Source organism: Carassius carassius, chromosome 20 (assembly GCF_963082965.1).
Source record: "Carassius carassius chromosome 20, fCarCar2.1, whole genome shotgun sequence".
Classification (NCBI taxonomy): domain Eukaryota; kingdom Metazoa; phylum Chordata; class Actinopteri; order Cypriniformes; family Cyprinidae; genus Carassius; species Carassius carassius.
Window position 1 is genome coordinate 18,703,223 of NC_081774.1, and position 17,032 is coordinate 18,720,254.

At 35.7% G+C, this 17,032-nt stretch overlaps 1 protein-coding gene and 1 pseudogene across 1 annotated transcript; one reads left to right on the top strand and one right to left on the bottom strand.

The window, feature by feature from the left end:
• LOC132096583 (selenoprotein F-like) lies at window positions 1-2,896 on the bottom strand (annotated as a pseudogene).
• A 483-nt stretch (window positions 2,897-3,379) lies between these two features.
• On the top strand, window positions 3,380-16,706 carry hs2st1a (heparan sulfate 2-O-sulfotransferase 1a). The gene is made up of 7 exons (XM_059502030.1): window positions 3,380-3,804; window positions 13,324-13,556; window positions 13,861-13,946; window positions 14,373-14,511; window positions 15,558-15,655; window positions 15,740-15,897; window positions 15,978-16,706. Exons 1-7 carry the CDS (start codon window positions 3,681-3,683, stop codon window positions 16,202-16,204), a joined length of 1,065 nt encoding a protein of 354 aa, XP_059358013.1. The 5' UTR covers window positions 3,380-3,680; the 3' UTR covers window positions 16,205-16,706.
• Window positions 16,707-17,032: the final 326 nt, after the last annotated feature.

The window sequence follows — 17,032 nt, forward strand, 5'->3', positions numbered from 1 at the left end:
CAAAAAAGTACAATGTATGTTTTAAAGTCCATTATTGAGCACAAAAATTCCTTTGATTCGGTTTGAAGTTTATGCAAAAAGAGCAAATTGTGAAAATCTGGCTTTAAATATGAAACAGTCTAAATTTGTTCTAACTTCTCACTAAGAAATTCTTCGACGCTGTCTGTGTTCCACTTGAGGATGCTGAGCTCTTCAGCAATGTTCCCGTTATCGTCCAGCAGCTTTAGCACAGGGTCTGAGCCTCTCACATACTGCAACGAAGTTTAAAAAAAGCATATATAATTACCCAGTGTTTAAACCAACTATTAAAGCAATAAAAATGTTTAGGCAGATATTTTGTTTGTACCAAATACTTTTTTTTTTTTTATATGCACACATACACTACTGTCAAAAAGTTAGGGGTCGTTGAGATTTTTTTTTTTACCATTTATGAAAAAAAAGCATTAAAAACTGTAAAATTTTGAAATATAATAAAAAAAAGCATTAAAAACTGTAAATTTTGAAATATAATAGTTTACAATTATTCCAATTCAAAATGTATTTTATTTGAATACATTTTTAAATGTAATTTCTGTGATAGCAAAGCTGAATTTTCAGCAGCCATTACTCCAGTCTTACGTGTCATTCTAATATGCTGATTTGCTGCTAAAGAAACATCAGCATATTTGAAATAGAATTTGTTCATCTTTACTGTCACTTAATTTTTTTTAATAGATCCTCGCTGAACGAAAGTAGTAATTTCTTTAAAAAAAAAAAAAAAACTAAAAAAAATTTTTGAACAGAAGTGTATGTCCATACACATGTTAATTACCTTTACAATTTACTTTATTACTTTTCAACTATTACCTTAAATATTTCATAAAAAAAAAAAAAAAAAAAAAAAAAACTCTTTACCTTGATCTGAAGACCCCTGAACATCTTTGGCTTGTCACTCCTGACAAAAGCTGAAGGGAAATATAGTCACAAAAATTACAGTTTTGTAACAGGAGTGCAAAGGTTATCACTCTGATAGACTGTGCCACAAAACAACAGCTCAACTGCTGTAACAGCTGCTAAAGGAAAACACCTTTTGAAGCATTTCAAATTAACTTGGTTTATTTTTGCTTCATTTCTAAGCCATTTCAGTATAATCATCAAGCAACACAAGAATGATAAAGTGTCAGTTACTCATACTTGAGGCCAAATCCTCAGCCTACCTTGGACTTGAGGGAACCTCCCCAATTTTCATCCACAGACCTCAAGGATTGCTCCAGGATAGAGCTGTCGATAAAAAAAAAAAAGAGACATATATACACACATATATATATATATATATATATACACACTGTTGCCTCTGCTTTGTATCCTTTGCACATTTTTCATTGTTTGGTGGGTAAAACTTCAGGAGAGCTTTATTAATGTAAAAGAAAACCTTGGGATTTGACAGAAGCTGAACTCACCTTCCTTGACTCCAGCTGAGCCTCCTCTTGGCAGCACTGCCTGCAGGGAAGGTCTAACTGGCCCAGGCTGAACTGACCCAGGAGATCACAGGAGCTGCACAGGAGATTGCTGGAGAAGCCCATCTCCCTGCAGGCCTCAGAGGAGAGCTCGGCTCCATAAGACGCCAGCTAGGCAAGGAAGATTTTCAACATTTTACACATGAAACAAGCAGTAGATTAAATTTTTAAGCATCTACACCTGTTGACCTTTAAGTAAACACCTCAAACCTGTTGGAAATTCTCAGCTGTTTTCTGAAAGCATCTTTGATTTGAATGACCCTCAAATGCAATGTCAAAGAAAAAGCCAAATGGAGTGTAAAGCACAGGTGCAGGAATTTGCAAGCTTTGGCTACACAGCTATGATAACAAGACTAGACCATTTTACAGCTGATGGATGACATTCCAATTCCTAGTTACACACACTTTAAATGATACAAAAAAAATAAAAAAATAAAAATAGAATAGTTGATACATTTAAAAATGAAATTCTTTTGGAATGCAGGAAGATTTGAACTTTTAAGACATGTGTTATTATGGTTATCTAAAACTGAAAGTAAAATGAACCATACAAAATTGGACTTAAACCTTAACTGAAGAAAAAAAAAATAGAAACTTTAAAAATTAAAAACTTTTCAAAATGTTTCAAAGTACATAATACTCTCAGTGAAACTAACATAAAAGAGACTTTATATTTAAATTGCAATGACTTGAGAATTGTTTGGACCTTGAATCTGATCAACAAGACTTATTGTATGGAATTTTTATTATATGGATTTTTTTTATCAACACTTGGTGAATTTGCTTCCGAGTTACGAGGACTATTGGCTACTCTCGTGGAAATCTCCAAAAAAGCGAAAAACATAAACTCACAGGAAATATAGTTTACATCACCGCGACGTTTATTTTAAAAGTTACGTGACGTTATATTTTTAAAAATAATAATATTTTGCAGCTAAACGAGCTAACAGTTTAAACATTTAATCATTAGAGATCATATGAAAAACACGGTCTCAAATGTTTGCAGTAGGTGCAGAGCTAGTTAATGTTACGGTTAGAAAATAAATCCGCATTATTATACGGATTTGCAAAACATTATATTATCAGACGGTTGAGCCACGTCATTAGCTAACATTAGCGAGCCGGCTAACCTGCGCCTTGAACGTAAATACTGCATATTTTACATAGACACCTGAACTACTGGTCATTGTTGGGTATCTATTTTCAAAGATGAAAATCGACATATATGGTTTGTTCACCTACCGTTTGTAATAACGGCAGTAACCAAAGCAAATACACCTCCCCCGCCATGAGTGTTTCTCTTCCCCTCACCGACACAGAGTTCAGCAGGAAGCGCGTCACATCACACGCGCTGAGCTTATTAATAAAAGTCCTACCATAAACAACAAGCTGTTTGAAAGATTAATGGTTTCCCTTGATTTAAAGAAAGATCAAACTTTTAACAATTGTCAAAAAAGTAACAATAATAGGCCTTATCATTTTTAACTAAGCTAAAGGAGTGGTTAGATGTGTCATGCGGTCATCATCAATTCAAACGTGCAATGGCTTGGGAAGAATTTGGACAAATCTGACTGGATTTTACTTTTTTATACCCTATAATGTTTTTCTTTTTAAAATTGTATCAAGCTTTTATGGCATGAAAGTTTTATATGCAATTAATATTTTTAAAAATTACAGAACACATCTGTATATATACATAAACAGTTGACTGTAAATGTATGGAAGGCCGTTAGGGCCAAATAAATGTGATGTGTTGTCTGGACAGGAGTCGTATTTGTTGTGAAGTGAGATTGTCCAGTTATTTTTTATTTATTTATTTATTTTATGAGATTATCCAGTCATAGAGCGACAACTGACCCGCTGACGTCAAAACCGGTGAATGCGCATGCGCACTAACACAACGTGCCGATACTTCCCAGGATTTATCAACAAATGAACGTACACTACATCACATCTGCTACTCAGCGAAGCATAGTCTGAGCTGTTCCGATTCAGTAATCATACAACATTTTACGCGGAACTGCTTTTCGTTGCGGTAGTAAGTGTCCACTGTAGTGTAGTTTTCTGAGAGTGTTTATATTCGACTGTAGGTATCATGGAATAGCAGCACTGCTCTTCGCATCCATGAACTGAGTGTCATAAAGTTCTCGGTCACGGCATGTACTCTCTGTGCTGGATTTTTTGATGGGGCTTTTAAGATTAAAGATGCCGCCGAAGTTTCAGCTACTAGCTCTGTTGGCTTTCGCCATTACGATGATCTTTTTGGAAAACCAAATTCAGAAGCTCGAGGAGTCACGGGGGAAGCTAGGTAAGAATTTTTTTCTTTCCAGTAAAGTATCTTGAAATCATTTGTTAGACTAGAAACCAGCATAGTCTGATCTTCGCCAGCTTGTCTACATGATCATGCTGTGATTTGTTTCCTATACCTAGTACTATTTTAAGGGAGGTAATGAGCATTCGTGTGTTTGGACTATATGGTCCATCATGTCTCAAGCAGCAGCTGCATTTTCATTCAAGCAAGATCCAGTGTCAGTTTTGACTCACTTGGATATTTTCCTTCGTCAGTGTTCAAGCATGTATCTGTTGCACTACTGGCTTCTGCATCAGCATGCCACTCACTTATGCTCAAGTCTTCAGGGACAAAACACTGAAAAAAGATTTTTTTTTTTTGATTAATCTGTTCAACATATTTGGAAATATTTTCCAGCTTACTGTGTGTTTTCCCCCTTGCCCATTAATATGGCTCAACACTGTAAGATATAAAAGCATGTCATTATTTAATTATTATAAATAATATAAAAATTACTTACAGTGAATTAATTGAAATTACAGGGTGCTTTCAAATAGATTTTCACCTCCATCTACTGAATTGTTACCACAGTGAAAAAAACACCATCAACAAATATTAAATTGAGAAGCCATTCAGTGTTTGTTTTTCTAACAGGCCCTGCTTAAAATTAGGGGAATTAGCTAAAAATCTAATTCACAAGTTTAAAAGTTTGGACGATTTTCACATGTAGACTAAACTAATAAAATTACTTTAAGATAACTCATAAAATGGATGTACTATTCCTATATTGAGGTATTAGAAAGATTTATGCAACAACCTCTAACTGGGACAAAATTCAGTGTCACACATTATGCACATGTGTAATTACCATTTAAAATGTTGGGGTTTGAATTGCTTTTATTGAACAAGGATGCATTAAATTTATCAAAAAACATTTATATTGTTACAAAATGTTACAAAGGATTTCTATTTCAAATAAATGCAGTTCTTTTGAACCTTCTATTCATCAAAAAGAAAAAGAAATATTAAGAAACTGTTTTCAGCATTTATAATAATATTTTTTTAAAAATCAACACATTAGAATGATTTCTGAAGGATCGTGTGAATCTGAAGACTGGAGTAATGATGCTGAAAATTTAGCTTTGGCATCACGGCAGTAAATTACATTTGAAAATGTATTAAAATAGACACGTTGTTTTAAATTTTAACGATTCTTCAAAATATTTTTGCTGTGAAAGAAATACAGCCTTGGTGACCTTCTTTCAAAAACCAAAATCTTACCAGCCCAAAACATTTGACAATGAGTTGGCATACCGTGGCTTCACCACAGGAGCAAATATAGATGTTTAGCACTAATACAATTCTAATTTCCGATCATTATAAAAACTGTAGAACCCACGAGAGATGAGTGAACAGGTGACACAGGTACAATAGCTGTCATGCGAGTATTCATAAATATCTCACAGTGTTGAGAAAAAACTCCAGAATTATCTAAGTTAAGAATACCTTCAAACCTTGTGCATGTCTGTCTGTGAAAGTAAAAGGTTTTTCTTGCTTATTACAACTAATCTATTAAAATGAGCAAAATTACTTATTTTAAACATCCGTGAAGTAGCAGGGCTTTTGTATTTTGGTTGAGTGCTGTGATTCCAAACACAGGCCACATGCCTAGAGCGATCGGATATGGGCTATTTCATGTCCAATACAGGCTGTTCTGAATGCTTCACCATTTGGACCGTAACGCATTATATCTGTTTCACAGCACCTTCACAGAGCTGCCTCTCTGCCATGCTGAAGTTATTATAATTCTTTGTTTGAATAAGCAACGTTCTTTCCATTAAAAATTGGCAAGCTGCTGTTGTTTGGGTTAGCTGGTTCCCACCATCCAGTTACTCACATCACCAAACAGCTCTATGAATAGTTGCACAACTGCAGAGGAATATGAGACCTGTTAGCAGGCGGAAAGGTGAGAGGAAAGGTTTCCATCTGGTTAGACCTGAAGAAAGCTGTCAGTCTCAGCGCTGCATAAATTTATGATGTTTTTGAACCTGTCATCTGAACCTTGTTTGACTGTGAACAAATTGAGTCTTTAGCACATACCTAGTGTAAACTCAAACTGTTTTATTAATTTGACTCGAAACTTCCAATTTGTTTTTACTGACTATATTTCGTGTCACATTTCGAAATGTTGATTGTTTATTTATTATCTTTCCATTTGCTCTAATGATAGCATCTAACATGCACTTTCATGGTTCATGAGCATCGGAAAGTTATTTTCTATCTAACCTGATAGTAATTTGTCTCTATTTGCTAATGGAAGTTCTGTGATTCCCTTTGAACATGTTTCAGATCTGTACTGTTTTTAGCCCTGATGGGACTGTGAAAAACGCTAAGCCTATGTGTTTTGGCTTGGCACCAACACGTTGACTACTGTACATTTTTAGATCCAAAAAAGCCGTGTTTATGTTGCTTAAAGACTTTGAAAGCGCTGTTGATTGTTGAAGGTTTCAGAGCCAGCGGATGACATATTAACTAAACCATTGTTTCCCAATCCTGGTCATGGAGAACCCCCAGCACTGCACATTTCAGATGTCTCCCTGATCTAACACACCTGATTCAACACATCAGCTCAGCTCATTGGTAAAGACTCCCAAGACAGGGGTGACCAAACTCGGTCCTGGAGGGCCGGTGTCCTCCAGAGTTTAGCTCCAACTGGCCTCAAAAAACGTGCCAGGAAGTTTCTAGCATGTTTCTAGCATACACCATACTGCTGCTGCTGTTGTTCTTTCAATAAGCAAATTTAAAAGGTATACAATAAATGAAATGCCAAACGAACATACAATAATAAACCTTTGTTTTTATCAAAAGTAAATCATGACACCACATAAAATATAAAAAAGTGTAACAATTTATCCAGTTTAATATAATAAATGACTAGTAAAATAAACTAATAAAATAAAGTAACAAACTGATTCCAATATATTTTTTTCCCACATCATGCTAAAGTTTTGCAGACTATGAGACATTCACACTTCCCGTAAAGGACTGATTATGGTTCTTTTGTATTGCAAACATGATACTTGACTCTGAACTGCTGCTAATCATTATTCTTTTTTCTATAATATTCTGACCATTGGTGCCCTTCTCACACCTAGATTGCCTACATTTCATCATTTCATCGTTGTTGTGTTTGGGGGTTGGGGATACGAGCGAGCGTCCCCTACAGCAGCGCGGGGGTGTTGGAATGTTCGGAAACAGCCAAGTATGGTGACCCATACTCAGAATTTGTGCTCTGCATTTAGCCCATCCAAAGTGCACACACACAGCAGTGAACACACACCCAGAGCAATGGGCAGCCATTTATGGCGCCCGGGGAGCAGTTGGGGGTTCGGTGTCTTGCTCAAGGGCACCTAAGTCGTGGTATTGCTGGCCCGAGACTCAAACCCACAACCTTAGGGTAAAGAGTCATGCTCTCTAACCACTAGGCCACGACTCCCTCCAGGACCGAGTTTGGGCACCCCTGCTCCAAGACCTCAAATATGTGTGTATTCGTACCGAACCATCACAGTACGGATATCTCGGTTTGGTGCATAAGGCCTTACAATGAATACAGGCAGTTCACCCTCAATCCAGAAGGGAGCGCCAGCAGTAATGCAACACGGTTTGATAACCGGCCGCCAGCAGAAGAACAGCGAGCGAATGCCATGAGTTGCACAATTGAAAATTTCTTTGCTGATTCTGAATGTGTCTCACTGACGAAGTGCGGTCTTTGGTCACTTCTGACCAGAGAATTTTACATTTTTAATTTTTTTAAATTGTAGCTTCTCCAGAATGCTATGAAACTTGGTGACATTTATGGCACTTGGTATGTGAACACAAAAAAATTAAAAAGAAACTGAGGGCAGTGGTTGTAAGAAAAGAAAAATAGCCACACTAATGGTTTTCAGTCAAAAATGACTGACCATAGGAGGTGAACGGGAAATAGGGAAAAAAATCACAAATACAGAAAGTTTTGTGTGTACAATCTACAAAACCCTCACAATGCAGAAAAAAATTGCACAGCAATGAAGGTGTGAAACTCTGAAACATCTAGAGTGCAAAATTAACACACCAACTCACACACGCCTTGACACACAACTGTACAAACACACACACACACACACACCTATACGAGTCCCAACATCTATACTAAAATTCAAAAGTTGGTGGCTTGTAAGATGTATGAAAGAAGTCTCTTAAGCCTGCTTTTATTTGATCAAAATACAGTAAAAACTGTCAAATTGTGAAGTATTATTACAATTTAAATGTGGAAAAAAAGCTTAAAATGTTTACTGTAAAATAGTTTAATATTTAAAAATATAATTTATTTCTGTGATGGCAGAAATTAATTATTAGCAGTCTTTATTTCAGTTTTCATTGTCACATGAGCCTTCACAAATCATGCATGCTGATTTGCTGTTCAAGAAGCGTTTCCTATTATTATCAGTGTTGAAAAAATTTGTGCTGCACAATGTTTTTTTGGATAACATAATGCAGTTTTTTTTAAAGAATCAATATCTTCAATATTTTAAAATATCTTGATAAATAGAAAGTTTAGTTGAATCATTGCAGAAATCCCTTGCAACGTTTTGCATGTCTTTACTATCCAATTTGTTTCTCATACCTCAAGGTGTAAATTGTAAATCCATTTTATTGACAAATGAATGCATTTTAGTCTGTGTAATGATAATTTCAAATTACTGGTAATGCCCTTTCAGTTTTTGCATACTGATCTTATGATAGCAAGTCTAACACAAACAACAATTCTTTGTCTCAGTTGTGTGTAACCAGATGGTACATAACCTGTGGCAGATTACAAGCTTAATGCTTTACTAACTGTTTATTAAAACTTCAAAGTCCCCTTGAATACCAGAGGCATACAGCTGCTTGCATTTTTCAGTTCATTTTTATGGTCTCTTTGTAGACTGTACATACTTCAGGTCTGTTTTTCTTTTGTGCTTAAGGCACCACACTTCTCCATTTCTCTTACTCAGCCATAGTCATTCTGCCCAGGCTGTAAATGTTCCTGTGCCATGATAATGCCACTTCTGAAGTGAACAAGCTTGAATATAAAATGACCCCACAGTGACCTCCATGTTGTAGTCTCTCTCAGAGGCAAAAATGACTGAAAGAATGATTTGGTCTATCTAAGGGAAGACTGTAACCTGATTTGAATCATTGAAAAGACATCAGTCAGAGTTTAACTTGTCAGGTTTGGCAGCTGACTGCAATAAATCCTCTGCTCCTCCTGAGCAGCTTGACACTTTGATATTACATTTCATTCCCTCATCTTATTATTTTTGGCCTTTACTGGAACAAGACACTCAACTTTACCATTAACATTTTTTGCACTGTCATTTCACATGCATTATTATGTTGCATGTTTTATATCAGTTTATGATAAATATATAATTGGATCAAAGACCAAAAGTCATGATTATTTAAAAATAATAATTACATATATACAGTATATGTGTGTGTGTGGTTTAAAATGTGTGTTCAATTCTTAATGTAATTTTTTTATGATTTCTTATTATTTATATATTTATTACATTTTTGAATATTTACATATACATAAAAATGTGGTATAGGTCATACAAGATTGACCCACCCTTTTTTGCTTATGCACGTTCTGCAAAACCCCTCTTTTCATTAAACATATTTTATTTGACTGTCCCAGTTTTAATGCAAGTAGAACACTTTTTTTTATGAAGTAAGCTCACTCAGGGAATTTTTTTTTTTTATTATTATTTTTTTTTATCATATGTTAATTAAAAAATCTTCTTGTTGAATTCTGTGTTTATTTGGTTTTATGTTGTGCTTGGTAATTGTATTATTCCAACTCAGTTTTGCCATGAAGATAGCCTTATGCTGACATGGCAATAAAAGAATAAACAATTAACTAAATTACTATATGTAAAAGGTAAAACATGCTTGTCTTAGTAGAGGTGTGTTCATGTGTTTTTGTTTTTTTCTTCTTTTTTTCACGTTTTTAAATATTGACATTAGCCGCATTTCCACTGTCGAGCCAGTGCGAGCCAGGGCCTGAAGCTCCGCTGCGCGTCACTAAAACACGCCCTTTACACGCCTCTCAGGAACAACGTCATGCAACCTCATCATTTCACCAACAAAGAGAAGTTATAAGAAAACTAAGAAATAAGTCACTGGAACATGCACGATCACATAACGAACATGATAAAAGCGGCCGTTTGTTTGCATGCTTTGTTAAACATTCAAATTCAAAAGCATCAATGTTTTACTATAGAATACGTGATACATTGATCATAATGAATTAATTTATCTGGACTCAAAATTAATCAAACAGAAATAAATGTATTTCTATTTTATTTATTTATTTTTAATGCTTATGAAAATAGCCTGCTTATTCAGTCGAGTCTGTTTATTTGTAGCCACAGTAGCCTATACGTCACATTTAGAATGAATGATAATATCTTTATTTTTATAAAAGCTGCCGAACAAAAAACATTATTATATTTTTATGACAGGCTACGTGGAGCTAAACTCTCGAGATGAGACTTATATGACAGATAATATAAGTTACTAAATAAATAAACGATTGTGATCGAGAATGAGAAGCTGACATCTGATTTCTTCAAGCGGTCATATTTACCATGTTTACCATGGTAATGTTAATGCCTAGAGTGCACAGACTTTTGCATCGCTTATAAATATTTCTGACTTGAATGATGATTATAATCCGCATCAGATCAAGTTATTGCAAACACTCGCTGATGACGGAAAATGAGTTTTGAGCAAAACTTCTTTAAAAAAAAGTGTTTAATGCTGGTGTTATAGCTGTTAGCTTTCTGAAATATTATTATATTTTGATGATATGGTTAGGTGGAGCTAAACTCTCGAGACGACAGATAAAATATGTTACTAAATAAATACACGATTGTGATAGAGAATAAGAAGCTGACGTCTGATTTCTCCAAGTGGTTGCATTTACCATGATTACTATGCAACGACGAGGCACGATCAAGCACCGGAAGTGACAGTGGAAACACGACTGGCCCTGGCACGCACTAGCACACCCACTTTTAGCCCGACAGTGGAAACGCGGCTATTGATGTTGGTCCCCCCAAAAATAGTATCATTGGCCTAATAATTAATAAACAAATGCTTATTATATGATTAGATTTCTTGTTTTGTTTCTTCCTACTGTTCCCAGGAAAAGTGTAGATGCTTGTTTTGCTTGATAAATACCACATCATGTTCTTATCAAAGAACACAGTGTTGTAGTGAATATCAGCGGTGTTCCATAGCATCAGTTCTACACGGTCAGCCGGAGGGCCCTCTGGCTGCCTGTCCGTTTTTAAAAAAGTGCTTTCACTCAGCATAATGCAGCAGCTGTGTGCCTATCAAGAAGGAAATAGGTAACGAGTCAGGGTGTTTTTCTCATTAACTTGCAATTATATTATTACATTAGGCTTGGTATACTGCAGGAGTAATGAGATGGTGAAACAGTCTGCAACATTCACGTTTACCCAGACAACACTTTTACCTCGGAGTCAAAAATTTCCCACGATGAGATTTTTTTTTTTTTTCATCCGAACAGATTTGGAGAAATGTAGCATTATATTAATTTGCTCACCAGTGGACCTTCTGCAGTGAATGGGTGCCGTCAGAATGAGAGTCCATACAACTGCTAAAAACATCTCAATAATCCACACGACTCTATTCCATCAATGAACGTCTTGTGAAGTAATACGTCTCCAAATCTGTTCCAATGAAGAAACAAACTCATCTATATTTGGATGGGTGAGGAAATTTGTAGAAAATGTACAACTATTCCTTTAAAAAGTCAGGATGCTGTTTGCAACAGTAACAAGTTATTCTCTGTTGCTGTGGGACACCATAATGTGGCGTAGCAACAGATTTGAAGAGTAGTTTGTCCACATGTGATGGTTGGAGCCTGGGCTCTTTGACCCGAGAGCAGTGGGAATGTGCTGTGCTTGGCTTGACATCATCACCTCACAGTAGCAGCTGTGCGAGCGCCTGCTCACATTAACACACTACTGTCACCACATCGTCTACACTGCAAATTACCAGACCACAGGACCTTTTCTGTTTCAACAGCAGAGTACATTTTGTTCACAAATTTTTTTTTTTTTAATTATATATTATACATTAAATACATTAATTAAATTAGAACATTATTGTTATTGTTGAGTGTGAGTTCCCACTTGTTTTTTTAAGATTATTATTACTTTATTATTTAAAAATCTTAAAGCCTTTTATCACCAGGTCACTGAGGTCATATACAAATATCTGTAATATAAAAAAAGAAAGAAAAATAAATAAATAAATAGAGAGAGAGAGAGAATTCTGGCCATTGTAATGACAAATATATATTTTACATATTATTAAATATATGAATTAAATGAGCATTATTGTTATTGTTGAGTGTAAGTTCACATTTGTGAGTTGTTTTTTTTTATTTTTATTATTAAAAAATCTTAAAGTATTTTAGCACCAGGTCAATAAGACAGCAAGCTCAAAATTCTGTAACTTAAGTGTATAATGCTGAAATCTAATAAAAGACATTAATTTTCCTTTAAGAAATAATTATTCAGAAATCTTGGTGTCTGGTTTGACCAATCGTTGTCTTTGGGCTATCATTCGAGACTTTTGGTCAGAAACTGTTTTTATCACCTAAGAAATATTGCTAAATTGAGGAAGATGTTAACGGACTCCGATCTTGAGATGGTAATTCATGCTTTTATTTCTTCTCGTTTAGATTACTGTAACTCTCTTTTTACTTTTCTTAACAAATCAGCCCTGAATCGTCTCCAATTGGTACAAAATGCTGCTGCAAGGCTTTTAACAAAAACTGGCAGAAGGACTCACATTAATCCAATTCTGTCCTCTCTGCATGGGCTACCTAGCATATTCCGCATTGATTTTAAAATATTGGTTTTAACTTTTAGAGGTTTACACGGTCGGACCCCGCAATACATCACTGACTTGTTATGCACATATTCCCCAAGTCGTGCCCTTCGATCAACAGACCAAAGGCTTGTAACTGTTCCAAAGACTCATTATAAAACCAGGGGTGATCTGTCTTTTGAGGCTGTAGCCCCCTAGACTGTGGAACGCACATCCCTTGTCCATCCGTATGGCTAATTCAGTTGATTCTTTTAAAAAGCAACTCAAGAGACTGTTATTTAAACAAGCCTTTGTGGTTGATGGGATTTAAATTTTTTATTGACTTTTTAAATGTTTAAAATGTGATGTTTATTAATGTGGTTGTTCCTTGTAAAGCACTTTGTGATTGTATCTGTGAAAAGTGCTTAATAAATAAACTTTACTTACTTACTTCATCCAGTACTCTTTGCAATTTTGTTAAACATACAATACTTTTAGTTTCTATAAGGATCTGGTATATGGCAGGGTTTTTTTTTTTTTTTTTTTTGCAGTTATTTAATATTGAATTAGTTTTGCATCAGTGTCTCCTTATCTTCTCCTCCATTGCAGAGCGAGCCATTGCCAGACATGAGGTACGAGAGATTGAGCAACGGCACATTCAAGAGGGGGCGAAGGAGGCCCTGGTAGAGGAGGACGATCTGGTGGTCATCTACAACCGAGTGCCCAAAACAGCCAGTACCTCCTTCACCAACATCGCCTACGACCTGTGCAACAAGAACCACTACCATGTGCTGCACATCAATACCACCAAAAACAATCCCGTCATGTCCCTTCAGGATCAGGTCAGTTGTGTGTTCACTGTTAGTGCTTCCCACTAACAGCCATCTAAATAACACATTATAATGATGGAAGGATCCAAACGTTTCCATTTACTGAAATGCACCAAACAGCCTCTAAAAGGCACAAAGATGCAGATGTTATAGTATGATAGCTTTATATTACCCTGAGGCTTTAGGAGACTTAAAATGGCAAATTCCTATTATTAAACCCTAAAGAGCGTCGTTGTTGTTGTTGTTTTCAGAGCAAATCCTTCAGTGATTTATTTATTACATTTTGTAATTATTTATTGATTTATTTATGTTTCAGGTACGGTTTGTAAAGAATGTGACGTTATGGAAGGAGATGAAGCCTGCGTTCTACCATGGGCATGTTTCCTTTCTGGACTTCACCAAGTATGCATTGTGTGCTCCTGTCATTTTGTTTCTCTGCTCAGATTTCCTCAATCTGTTATGGCCAATGTGTTTTGCATGAGTAATGCTGTTCAGAGTGCATTCAGGTTTTGCATTCAGTGCCAACATCACCGAAAGATGATTTGCCAACATTTTGCATAACTAGTAGCCACTCATTCATCCATATCCATTGAGAGGATGTTGTTTTACATTCCCAGCAACCCAAAAGTCAGTTTGATGCTGCTGACTCCTGGTGGCTGTGAAATGAATTGCAGAAAGCTAATTTTAAACAATACAATCATATTTTGTGGGTCTTCCTATACCTTACCTTCATGCATAAAGCAACTATGTCTAAATGCCCAAAACATGTGTTAATACTACTATACTAATACATCACTAATTGCACTTCCTTTCCCATTTCATTTTTAGATTTGGAGTAAAGAAAAAGCCTATTTACATAAATGTTATCCGGGACCCTATTGAGCGTCTGGTGTCTTACTATTATTTCCTGCGCTTCGGGGATGACTACAGACCAGGTCTGCGACGCAGAAAGCAAGGAGACAAAAAGGTGAAATGTTTGTTTTGTCCTGTTGTTAATTGTTATGAATTTCAAGACCATTAAGTACCCAAGCTTAAGGTCACAAAATAAAGGTTATTGGGTTAGCAAAAATCATTAGAATATAATAATAATTATAGGAAAATATAATGTTAAATATTTTTAATATTTAAATATTATTTTGTAAAATGTATTATAAAAAATAGCTATTTCTATATTATTGTTATTATTATTATGTAAAAAAAGTACAAATAATATTCTTAAATAATACAATTATACATTATTATTATTTATTTATAATAATTAAAAAAATCAAATAGAAGTTGTGCTACTAATATCTATATGAATAAAAAAAAGTGACAGGTGGAAAGGTATCAATGCCAGGGAATTTATTTATATGGAATAAATCCTAGTATAAAAAGGTTTTTCAGTCATTTTAAATCTAGGTACGATAACACTTTCACATGGAGCAGCATTAACTACACAGAGCCATTGTCATCACTGACAAGCTGCGCAAAATATGATTGTAGCTTGTCAGTAAACAATGACTCTGTGTAGTTAATTCTGCTCCATGTGAAAGCACGCAGGTGATGGAGATTTACCACTGATTACAGAACCGGCTTTACTGACAAGATGCATTAAATATTGCATGCGATTTATCGTGAAGCCCTTGGTACGATGTTGTTTTTATTACTAGGTGCTGTTTAGGTCATTCAGTTCAAGGTACACACATTATTTATTGAAAGGTGGACAAGCATCATCATGCCTTTCTTTACCCAATGACCGTTAAACATCTTACTCAAATCGGATGCACTTTAAAAAGCAGGAAAACAAATGTACTTTAGAATTTGTGTCTTGTATTAATCTTAAATGTCTTATTTAATTGTATGACTTTTGTTGTTCAATTTGTTCTCGCCATGAAGATGACAGGACATTACAAAAACAGAAAATAGTAATAAAACACTATTACATCCACAGTTTGTGCCACCATAATTATTTTCTTTATTACATACTGAACTTAGAACTGTATTTTTTGTTCAACTGTGTGTGTGTTTCAGACATTTGATGAGTGTGTAGCTGCTGGAGGATCTGACTGCGCTCCAGAGAAACTCTGGCTTCAGATTCCCTTCTTCTGTGGTCATTACTCTGAGTGCTGGTAGGATGTTCACTGTCTTTGTGCGTAATTCAGATCTACCACTTGTAGGACTCTTGCTACATTTCCTCAACCACTTCTTCACAGGAACATTGGCAGCAAATGGGCTTTGGAGCAAGCCAAATACAACCTGGTGAATGAATACATGTTAGTTGGCGTGACAGAGGAGTTGGAAGACTTTGTTATGATGTTGGAGGCAGCCCTCCCTCGCTTTTTTAAGGGGGCCACAAAGCTCTTTCGGACAGGTACGACTGCAGAGAGAATGTTTTAACAAGTCTGTCAGATGGTGAATATTTTTCTTAAATGTTTGTGTCTGTTTCTAAAGGGAAGAAATCGCACTTAAGGAAAACGAGCGAGAAGAAGCCCCCCACCAAAGAGTCTATAGCCAGACTGCAGCAGTCAGACATCTGGAAAATGGAGAATGAGTTTTATGAGTTTGCACTAGAGCAGTTCCAGTACGTTCGGGCTCACGCGGTGAGAGAAAAAGATGGAGAACTGTACCTGCTGGCACAGAACTTTTTCTATGAGAAAATCTACCCAAAGACTACCTGAGACTCAGCGGTGCTCCATAACACTGTATGCTGTGGTCGGAAACACTGGAGGGAGGACTCAATCCATTCTGCCTGACTGTTCTCCATCTGGATGTGTGCATTTAGAGCAACTCAAACTAGTCCGTGCCGCAGGGAAGAGTCTTGGGGCCAAATAGCTTTCAAGAGCTTTATCCCCCAATACATAACTCCTCAAAGAAAGCTTAAAAGCTCTCTAATGAGTGACTGAGGTCTTGTTTGTGTCGTTATTCTGCATTAGGGATTTGATACAGGTGCGGCCACATTTCACAACGTTTTGTTATTGGATTTAATAAATGCTTATATGGTTATAGTTTTGGGAGAGTTTTTACATCTTCAGTACAGATGACTGCTAAACATTCTTTTTCAATACTTTATTTCTTGGACTTTTTATAAGGCTATTTATGGGATTTATTGGAAAGAAAAACAGATGTGGATGTACTTCACGTGGTTAAAAATGTATCTTGTCTTTGAAATACTAGAAAAAAATTGCCATTTTTAAAACAGAACCTTCTGCTTTGGGTTCAGTCTCGCGTTTTTTTTAATCTACAACTATATGTAAATACTGGTCATTACAGTTACAGCTGGACCAAAACATTTAAAAATGGGTGGATGAAGAATTGAAGATAAAATGTTTATCTGCATGTGGATCGTTTTACTGTTACTTATTTTCGGTAAATGGTAATGCTTTTGTTTGAATTTGCTTTTGTATATTTTATGACTCAATTATCATGTTTTCTTTAATGTAGTTTAAACTTATTTTGTTTCTCATGGCAACATACCATTTGTCTGCTGCTATGATTGAGAGATCATG